The 10,304-nt window shown below is 68.8% G+C and overlaps 2 protein-coding genes across 2 annotated transcripts; both read right to left on the reverse strand.

Moving 5' to 3' along the window:
- Nucleotides 1–116: 116 nt before the first annotated feature.
- On the reverse strand, nt 117–2,097 carry LOC142033318 (heat shock protein beta-7-like). Its single transcript, XM_075033206.1, has 3 exons — nt 1,873–2,097; nt 944–1,095; nt 117–471 (listed from the first exon to the last, which is right to left on the reverse strand). The coding sequence occupies exons 1-3, from the start codon at nt 2,012–2,014 to the stop codon at nt 283–285; spliced, it is 483 nt and encodes a 160-aa protein (XP_074889307.1). The 5' UTR covers nt 2,015–2,097; the 3' UTR covers nt 117–282.
- A 1,810-nt stretch (nt 2,098–3,907) lies between these two features.
- Nucleotides 3,908–8,572, reverse strand: FAM131A (family with sequence similarity 131 member A). Its single transcript, XM_075033207.1, is given in 7 exon segments — nt 3,908–4,353; nt 4,766–4,894; nt 5,090–5,272; nt 5,535–5,628; nt 6,642–6,766; nt 8,472–8,515; nt 8,517–8,572. Coding segments are annotated over 7 exon segments (1,077 nt in total).
- Between the last annotated feature and the right edge of the window lie 1,732 nt (nt 8,573–10,304).

Here is a 10,304-nt window from a genome sequence, read left to right on the forward strand (position 1 = left end):
TCGGGGTGCCCACGGGGACACGGGTGGGCACTGCCCCTCTCCTCAGCACCTCTTGCCTGGGAAGGGGGATCCTGCCTCCTCTCCGCTGTGCGCCCCTCCCCATGTAAATACAGAGATTTTTATATTAATTTAATAAAAGGACTTTATAAACAGAGCCAGAGCACTCAGGGGCTGGAGGTGGCGGGGGGGGGGGGCACAGCCAGCAGGCACCGGCTGAGCCTCACCACGGCACCGGGGTTGGCATCACTCGGGCCAAGAAGCCTTTCTTTACCCGGTGCCGGCTCACAGCGTGGCCTCGCTGCGGTACAGCAGCTGCGGGGGCTCACCGGGGCGGGCGCTGGCACGGCGCCGGGCGGTGATGACCAGCGTGCCGGCCTCGGTGAGGGCACAGCTCACCGAGAGCGGGTCCGTGTCCTCGGGCAGCTGGCACTTGTGGGTGAAGGTGTCGCAGATGGTGCCATCCTCAGCCACCTGCGGGGAGGCAGAGCCGGCGTGGTGGGGCACAGCATGGCGTGGCGTGGTGGGGCACAGCACGTTCCCAGTTACCCCAGTGCTAGTGATGGGGCAGCTCCCAGTCATCCCGGCTCCAGCAGGGCAATTCCCAGTTACCCAGTGACTCGGGCATTTCCCAGTTACCCCAATGCCAAGAGGGAGCAGCTCCCAGTTGCCTCAGTCTTGGGGGTGGGGTAATTTCCAGTTACCCCAGTGCCAGCAGGGACTGTTCCCAATTGCCCCCCACCAGCAGAGAATGCAACGGGGGGGGCGTTCCTGCTTGCCGCATTCTCAGTGAGGACGGTTCCCAGTTACCCCAGTGCTAGCAGGGGCCATTCCCAGTTACCCCCCCACCCCGCGGGAGGGGGTGCTGTGGGCCAGGACCCCCATCGCCCCATGGCTAGTGCAGTGCTGGGGGGGGGAAAATGCTGCCCCCCCTGGGGTTCCTCACCTTCTCAGCCTGGATGGCGACGTGGCAGTTGGAGGTGGTCACCACGATGTCGGAGGGCTCGAACTGGCTGACGTCGGCCACCACCTGGTAGGTGTCACCCTGGGCACGCACCCAGGTGCCCAGGCTGCAGGGGCACACGGTGCCCGGGGACCCTGCGGGCATCGGGGGGGGGGGGCTGCTGGGCATGGAGGCACTGTGCCCAGGGGCTGGGGCACTGGGGGGAGGGTGGGAGAGGCTGGTGACATGGTAGGGGGGGCTGGGGGTAGAAGGTGGCACTGGGGGTTTGGGGACGTTGCGGGGGGAACCGGGGGCCCCAGGGGTATGGGTTGTACTGGGTGGGGTGGGGGTCTTGGGGTAGCAGGAGGCACTGAGGGGTCTGGGGGTACCCGAGGGCACTGGGAGGGTCTGGGGGCACTGGATGACCTGGGGACAGCAGAGGAATGGCTCAGGAGGCTGGGGACACAGGACAGCCAGGGGGGAATGGTTTGGGGGGGGGCACTGAGGGGCTCTGGGGGTGTACAGGAAAGTGGGGGCTAGCAGGGGACACCAAGGGTCTGGGGCACAGAGGGGCTGAGGACATCAGGGCAGCCAGGACGGTCTGGGGGGTGTGAGAAAGGACATGGGGGGGGGGGGTCGGGGGGGGGGAGCTGGGGACACAGTGGGCCTGGGGACAGCAAGGACACCGGGGTTACTGGGGACGTGGGGAGGGGCACAAAGGCACTTGGCAGGGAGAAGGGCTGGAAGACAGTCCAGAGAGTCATGGGGCACCTGGGGGGACAGAGTCGGGGTTCCCCTCCCAGCCCCCCCGGTCTGTGCTGTGGGGGTCCCACGCTGTGCCCAGGCACAGAGCAGCCGGATAACCCTTGGAGAGGGACCCTCCCTGGGGTAACAGAGACCACCCCTTGCCCCCCCCCCCCCATCCCCAATACCTGGGTACCCAAAGGCCTCGTGTGCCCGCGCCCCGAAGGGCCCGTGCCGCCGGTCAGCCTCGAAGCGGGGCTCGCCGTGCCCCTGGCCGTAGGCGCCAACGCGCTCGGGGCGGTACGCGGAGGCCGAGCCGAGCGAGGCCATGGTGCCTGCCACCCGCGCCCCCCAAGGCCCCGGCTGCTGGGAGGGGGCCGGCCGCCTGCCACCGCCGCCACCACCGCCAGATGCCCATAATTAGGCACCCCGGCCCCAGGAATGCGAGATAAGGGCCGAGGCCTCGCCGTCACCCTGCGGGGCTGTGGCAGGGAGGGGGGGGACACACACACGTTGCCACCCACCCCAGTCCCTCCCAGGGAGGAGGTGCCCCCCCCCCCAAGAAGAGGTGCCCGGCGCAGCGCTCGCACGATGGACTTTATTCGAGACCTGGCGGGATGGAGGAGGGGGTGCCGGGGTGTGGGCACCCCGTGGGTACCCGACGGGTGCCGCCGCAGCGGGGCGGGGGGGGGTGGGGGGGCTCAGGCAGCTCCCGCGGGTATGCACACGCGTGCACACGCACATACGCTCCCAGGTGTGCACACGCGTGTGCGCACACAGAGGCAGAGCAAAGCCTTCCACCCGTCTGCAGGCAGAACGTAGCTCCCCCTCCACCCCCCCCCCCCCAAAACCATCCCGGTGCCGTGGGGAGAAGCCGCTGTTGCCGGAAAGGGGGTGGTGGCGGGGAGCCCATCGACATGGCGTCAGGCCTGCTGGCCCCTGCACCTCCTCATAGCTTGGCCATGCAGGGAGAGGGGAGCTAGCCCCACGCCGGGCACCCCACGGCAGGGAGGGGGAACGAGTGCTGTGCCTGGCGGAGGTTGATGGAGGGTGCTGGGAGGGGGGGGGTGCGCAGGAGCAGGGGCGTAGCGGGTGCTGGGGGCACCCTGGGGTGCAGGGCTGGGGGGGGGGCCGTGGCCGGGCTGGGCGAGGAGCAGCATGCAGCGGGCGAGCGGCTCCACGAGAACACGTGCCATGCGGGAAGGGGGACACAAGCGTTGGCAAAAAACTGGCATTCCTCCCCCAAATGGCGTGCCCGGACCCCCGGCACGGCCTTGGGGGGGGGCCCCCCCGAGCTGGGGTGCCACCCCCGGCCAGGACGGGGGAGCTGGTCGCCCTTCGTGTAGGCACTTGGTTCCCTGCTAGGGGTGAGTGACTCGGTGACGGGGACGTCGGTCCCGCCGCCTCCCCCCTTTCTCCACCCCACGTTGCCCCGCGGCAGACTTGGGGGTCCCTGGCTGGGCTGAGCCCCCTGCCACGGGGCTGGCTTGGAGGTGCTGTCGCTGGTGGCCCAAAGCCCCCAGCCCGGGGTCCCATGCCATGCCCACCCGGCCCTGCAGTCTCCCCGTGCCGACCCCATAAGCGTACAAAAGTATAGAAAGCCGCGGCACACCTGCGGCCCCCCACCCCGGCACCCCCGTTGGCCCCGTGCCCCGAGGCAGCAGTTCACAGTTTAAAACTCAGTCCGATAAAAGCCGGCCGGGGAGAGAGGAGAAAAGCCCCCAGCTCCCCAAATCCCTCCGCCGCCCCGAGCCGAGGGTGCTGGGCACGGCGCGGGGGCACCACAGGATGCTCGGAGAGGTTCAGCCATGCCAACGGCGGGGAGGGGGGTCTGTGCCCGAAAGATGAGCCCGGGGCGGTTTGAGGGGGGAACATGCGAACAACCAGCCCCACTGATTCAGTCCCATCAGTTTTGGGGGGCACATCTGGGCATCAGGGCAGGTGTCAGACCCCCGCCCCCCCCCCCAAAGCCCTTCCCTGTGCCCCTTTCCCGCTGTCATGCAAAAATCCAGGAGGGCAACGCTGTGGCCAAGCGGGGCCAGGGCACGGTGGGGGCACACTGGCTGGGGGGGCTGCGGCGGCCCCCCCGAACCCCCCCTGCGCCCAGACAGCGAGGGGGAGCAGCGGCAGGGCCCGTCCCTCGCCCAGTGCGGGGTCCGGCCAGAGGGCGGCGGCGGGGGGGCTGAACCCCCGCCGGGAGAGGCAGGGCACCCCAGGGGGGCATCAGGGCTCTTCGGCCTCCTCCTCCTCCTCCAGCGATGCCACCCCGGAGGAGGCGACGTCGGAGACTTTCCGGCGGAGCGGGAAGTCCTTGCTCAGCACCACCTCATCCTCAGCGGGCGAGAGGCAGGCTTCGGCGTAGGACACGGAGTAGAGGGAGTCCTGGCACCGGAGCCGTGCCAGGCCCCGCAAGGCACTTTGGCTGGCCGGGGGGGGCAGCTTGGGCAGCAGCAGGTCCTCGCTCCCCAGGGAGCCCAGCAGTTTGGCAGTGAGTTCGGAGGGGGACACCATCTCCAGGCTGCAGAGGCTGGAGCAGAGGGTCTCGGGGGAGAGGGTGTGCGAGGAGTCGCTCTCCGGCTCGCAGGAACCGTGCCGCACACCCAGCTGGCACAGGTGGCCCTGCAGCAGGTCTCGCAGCAGCGCGCTGGCGGGCACCGTGCTGGGCAGCTCTGCGGAGAACCGGGATGCCCAGGGTCAGTCCAGGGCTGATGGCACCATGGGCTGCCCTGTGCCCCGCAGGATGGGAGCAGTGGGATGGAAGCAGTCCCACGCCAGGCTCTGTATCCCCTTTGCCCACAAATTGCTGCATGTGTGGCACCGGTGACCACCGAAGGAAAAGCAAAGTATGCCCTGGCACTGGGGATGGTGTCACGTTGCAGGGCTTCCCCATCGCTGGCATGGGCACTGCTTGCCATGGTGCCAGGCAGGGACACTGCCCCGTAAGGGGGTGGCCAGGCTGGGGAAAGTGGCCAGGCATCGGGCACCCCACTCCTTCAACCCTTGGCACTGGCAGCAGGACACCAACGCCAGCAGCAGGACACCTTGCCTGCCTGGTGGGTGCCTGCTCCCCATGGCGCTTACCGGTGGGCTGGGAGCTCTCCGTGGAGGGCATGAAGTCCTCGTCGTAGGACTCGTCGTTGGAGTCGTCCCCGTCCACCGAGGACCAAGCTCGCAGCTTGGCCTCAGCGATGGCAAACTGCTCCGCCACTCCTGGCACGGGACAGGCATGGGTCACGCACGCACTGGGAGGTGCCCCCAAAATCCCCCCTGCCCCACCGCCTGCGTGCCCACGGTGCCATGGTACGGATGGATGGATGGATGGATGGGCACAACCCACCCCACCAGCGCTGTCCTCGGCCGCAGCGGAGGAGCGTGCCCGCCAGCCGTGCCCGGCGCGGTGCTCACCGGCAGCGAAGCGTGCCTCCTGCTCGCCCTCGCTCAGGTGGCAGTAGGAGCTGAAGGCGCTCTCCAGGGCGGCGGGCGGCTCCACCGGCTTGCACCAGCCCTTCCACTCGATGAGGTGGGCGACGCGGCCCTGCGCCATAGCCGTTGGCTTCGTCACGTGCTCCTTCACCACCTGCGAGATGCCTGCGAGATGTGCCCCCGCGTCAGCACCCCCTGGGCACCCCAAGCCCCCTCCGCGGAGCCCATGACCCGGCACCCCCTGCCTCCAGCCCTTGGGACGCGGGACCCCCATGCCCTCCTCTTGGGTGCCACCACGGACCCCTTGAGCCCCCCAAATCCCAGAGGCTGACCCCAATGCCCTCCTCAAGAAGCCCAGCTCCCTCGCCCACAGAAGACACCCCCCCCTCCCATTGCCCGGACGCCCCCGGGCCGGGCGAGCAGTTACCGTGCAGCGAGGAGCGGGCCAGGGCGGCGATCTCCTGGATGGTCAGCGCGCGCCGCGACTTGGGCAGCATCTCGACAGTGTCCTCAACATTGACCTGCCGGAGCGGACAGGGCCGTCACGGCCCCCGGCCACCCTGCCCACCCCCCGCCACCGCTCCCCCGCTGGCACCCCCGTGCCCCGGGAGGGGGCTCGGCCCTGCTCGGTGCCCAACCCGTGGGGCTTGGGGTGTCTGTGCAGACAGGCGTGCTACAGGCACACACGCACACGTGTGCAGAGGGATGTCACAGCCGCTACGCACAGGGCGGTGGGTACACGCACGCCTGTGTGCACGCTCACGCCTGCGCTCTTATACGTGCGTGCACATACGTGCACGCGCAGACATGCTCAGCGCACACGCCTGCACGTGCCGGCTCACATAACCACATGTATGCACACACACAGAGACACTCGTGCACATGCACTGACCATAGACACACACGTGCACTCGCTGCGCACACGCACATCCCCTCGCTGCAGGTAGGGCCCTCCTCACCGCGCACACGCATGAACTCACTGCACGCACACGCGTGCTCACTCCATGCGTGCATGTACCGTACACACACGGGCACTCGCCGTACACACTCATGCACCTCCACACATGCACGTGCGCACACGCACACGCGTGGGCACGCCTGGTACCACCGAGCGTGCCCCCCCAGCTTGTGCGCGCACCTGCACGCGTGGGCGTGCAAGACCACCGTGGCCGGCCTCCCCGGCGCCCGCTCCCCGGCAGCACCCGCCATGCCGGAACATCCCGCTGCACGTCCTCGTTGCCCATCCCGGCCACGCCAGGCCCCGAGCCCTTGGCCACGGGGGAAGCGATGCAGGATTTGGAGGCGCGCAACAAATTGCATTGCCATGGCAACGAGGCACCGTGGACTGATTTCTCCCAGGATACAGCCCGGCTCGCGGCTGACGTCAGAGCAGCCCCAGAGCCGGCTGCGAGCTGGCAGGGCCGGGTGGGCAGCGGAGCCCCCACGCACCCCCAGCCACGGCCAGGCCGGGTGCCCCGCTGTGGGGTACCGGCACACGGGCACCCTGGCCGGGCACGGCTGGGTTCGGCGGTACCTGGAGGAAGTCCTGGCTGTCGAAGGAGGCCTGGCGCACCAGGCGGGGCAGCGGGCGGGTGGCACTCAGTGGCGACAGTGCTTTCACCTCCTTCCACTCCACGCACAGCGTCGTGTCCACGGCCACTGCGGGAAGAGCCGGGGCCGGCGTCAGCACCTCCGTCCTGTCGGCAACCCCCTCAGCCCCCCACCCCGGGACAGTGGCTTCTTGCTCGGTCTGAGACCAGACGCAACTCGTTGCAGGGCTGCTTTGGAGCAGCTGGGTGCTGCGGCATGGGTGACTCACGCTCGGGCAACTCTTCCGCCTCTGTCAGCGGTAACGCGCGGCCCCAGCCTGGCACCGGGGTCCGGGCGCCCGTCCCGGCTTGGCGCATGTTTCGGGAGGGGTGGGGGCAGCTGGGCCAGGCTGGGGGGGCACGAACTGGGCCAGGTGCGTGTGGAGGGAGAAGGCGCTTGGGCTTGCGGCGGGGGGCTGGCGCCCCTCCACCGTCTCCAAAATCCCCCTCCCCAATTCCCCATCCCTGGGGCAGGAGGGAAAGGAGCAAAAAGGGATGGGGGCAATAAAAGCAGCTGCAGCCATCCTCTGCCCCAACAGCCTGACCTCCTGGCACCGGCATCCCGATCGGATGGATCCCTGCCCCCTCGGGCACTGACTCCCAAGCGTCGGGGCCAGGGAGGGTCCCCTATCACTGCGGCCCCCAGGCCAGGCCAGCCCCCAAGGGGCCGGGGTAGGATGTCCCTGAGGAGCCTCATTCTCCCTGCACCAAGGTGGGCCTGGCTGATCTAAACCATCTGTGAGGTGGGATATGGGGGGCCAAACAGTGCTCCCCTCCAACCCCCATCTGGGGGTAGCCCCTGGCTCCTGGAGAAACTGCCGATGGCATTGCCCCCATCCCCAGCTGTGGGCAGGGGCACCCTGTGGTGATGCTCCAGCATCAATACCCCATACCCCCTAGCAACAACACCCCCAGCCCCCCCCCCCACCCCCGGCGTGTCTGCAACACCCCCAGCATCGTCCCAGCCCCCACCAGCTCCAGCCCCCAGAACACCCTCGGATCACGGCCACAGCCCTCATCGCCCCCATCCCTCCTGCAGCACCCCCAGGACATCTGCAGCACCCCCACAACCCCCCTGTGGCATCCCACACCCTGCAGCACACCCCTGCCAGCCCCCATAGCCCCTTCAATAGCCCCCCAAACACCTCCATCCCTCTCATAGCACCCCCATCATCTCCCAGGCCTTTGAACAACACCCCACTCCTACACCCCCTTCCCAGCCCTCTGCGCTCCCCACACCACCCACCACCTTCCTAGAGCTGCACCCCAGCCCCTTCAGTCCCCCCAACCCCTACACACCCTCACCCCCTGTTTCTCCCCGCACCCCCTGGGCCACCCAGCTGCCCCAGAACAGCATCCCCAGGCCCCAAACCCCCATCCCTCTAGAGCCCACATCCCCCTCTACGTACCCGCGTCCTGCAGAGCCCCTCAAGCTCCCTGTACCCCCCCCCATCCTCAGGCACCCCAACCCTCCGCGCCCCCCTCCCCACCTCCATACCTCCCCGTATCCCCAGCCCCCATAGCCTCCCAATCGCCACCGACCACCCCGTACACCGCCACCCCAACCCCTCGACCCCCTCAGCTCCCCCATAGCAGCCCCCACCACCTTCCCACATCCCCCCAGCCCCCAACACCCTCATCGCATCACCCCCGGCCACCCCACAGCAGCCTCCCCACAGCCCCCCCTACACCCTCCATACCCTAAGACCCCCCCCCCATGGACCCCAAACACTCCCCCCCGCACCCCGGGTCCCAGCCCGGTGCCGCTCACCCACCGATGGTGGTTTTGGAGCCGATGCAGCCCATGCTCCCGGGGGGGTCCCGGTGCGGGCGCTACCGCTGGCTCCGCGCCGCCCGCATCGCCCCCCGGCCGCATGGGCGGCCCCGGGCAGCGGCCGAGCCCCACCGGAGGCTGCTGCCGGGCCGGGCCGGGCCGCGGTACCGGAGCCCCGAGCGGTGCCTGCACCGGGCCGGGGAGCAGCACGTCCAGAGACGTCACTGCTGGGGGAGGAAGAGGAGGGAGACGGGGGAGGCGGGAGGGGGGAGGGAGATGGGGAGGAAGAGGAGGAGGATGGGGAGAGGAGGAGGAGGAGGAGGAAGGCTGGCGAAGAGAAGGGCGAGGGGGTGAAGGATGAGGGAGAGGAAGGAAGGGGAGGGTGGGGGAGAGGGAGGCTGGGAGGAAGAGGAGGAAGGGGAGATGAGGAAAGAGAGGACGAGGGGGATGACGGCAGCCGGGGAGGATGAAGGAAAAAGGGGGGGCTGAAGGAAGAGGAAGAGGGGGACGGAGGAAGAGGAGGGGGGCGCGAGGAGGAGGAGGAGGAGGATGGACGAAGGAAGAGGAAGGGGCTGAGGAGGAGGAGGAGGAGAAGAGGAAGGCCGGGCACCGCGGAGAGCGCCGTGCCAGCACCGCGGACAGCGCCGCCCCGCCCGGCCCCGGGGCGCCGCCGCCCCCGCCACCCCCCGGCCCCGGTCCCGGTTCCCCCCCCAGGCAGGGGCACGGCCCCGAGCGAGCCCCTCAGGGGGACAAGGGGCAGGGACCCTCCAGCCACACGGCCCCAGGCCTGCCCACCAAAGGGGGGCTCAGGCCCTGCCTCCCCCACCCCCACAGAGGGGGTGCTGCTGCTGGAGTGAAGCTACAGCCCCTGACACGGGGCTGGGGGTCCCGCCTCGCCGGAGCTGGGTTTGGGGCAGGAGGGTGCAGGCTTTAGGACATCACCTCTGACAGCACCACAGCGACCTCCCTTGCAGGAGATCCAGGCCAGCGCTGATGCCAGGCTGAGGCGTGAACTTGCAGCCAAAGCTGTCTGTTCCTTCTGAAACCTAATGATGGCAATTAACACTGCAGAACCTTTTCCCTGGCACAGAAGGGCACTGCCGGGGTGCCACCCTCCCCCTTGGCAAGCAGACTACCAGAGCAGCCTAAAGGGCCTCCCTCCTCTTTACTCACTTACTCCAGGGCAGGGGGAGCTCCTGGCCAGTCGTTCCCCCCCACCAACAGGCCCTGCCGGCCATTCCGTGCCAACTGCTTCCCAGCATTAGCGCTGCCAGGGCTGCAGCTCAGACAGATCAGCCTCTAATCTGGGGAACAGCCTCTGGTTAATTATTCTGTACCCTCTGGGCCATGGCCAGGGTGACTCAGCAAGAGTCAGCCCAAAGCACCAAAGACCAGACCAGCCCTGAGGGGGACCAGCCTCCATCCCCAACAGGGACACCCCATCGGGGACCCAGGCAGGGCCAGGGGCAGCTCAGCCTTGCCCAATCTCCACCCCACCTGCAAGACAAGGCAGGAGGGTGCCAGAGAAAAATCCCCCCCCAAAAGAGAAGGTGTGTGGGGGGGAGCCCAGCCCATATCTCCTGCCCCAAGGCAGAGCCTGAGGAGACCACACAGGTCCTGCCACTTCTGTGCCCGTGGGAAAAGGAACATTTGGGGATGTTGGGGCTCTGCTCTGTAGCCAGGGTGCTGGCAGGGCTGCCCACTCCACCACGGGACACCCTGTGCCAGGCAAGGCTGGCGAGGGGGGGCCTGGCTGGAGGCACATCTGACCCCCTTGCCACCCTCCCAGCCCAGGGGTGGGGGGCTACCTACCATCTGCCTTGGGGTGCCAGGG

Source organism: Buteo buteo, chromosome 7 (genome assembly GCF_964188355.1).
Source record: "Buteo buteo chromosome 7, bButBut1.hap1.1, whole genome shotgun sequence".
NCBI lineage: Eukaryota > Metazoa > Chordata > Aves > Accipitriformes > Accipitridae > Buteo > Buteo buteo.

Excerpts from the sequence above, each read along its gene's own strand:
- LOC142033318 (XM_075033206.1), bottom strand. The coding sequence starts at position 2,014 with ATGGCCTCGCTCGGCTCGGCCTCCGCGTACCGCCCCGAGCGCGTTGGC. Across the intron at positions 1,096-1,872 it reads CGAGGCCTTTGGGTACCCAG|GGTCCCCGGGCACCGTGTGC; the intron begins GTATTGGGGATG and ends CGATGCCCGCAG. Across the intron at positions 472-943 it reads TCGCCATCCAGGCTGAGAAG|GTGGCTGAGGATGGCACCAT; the intron begins GTGAGGAACCCC and ends GCCTCCCCGCAG.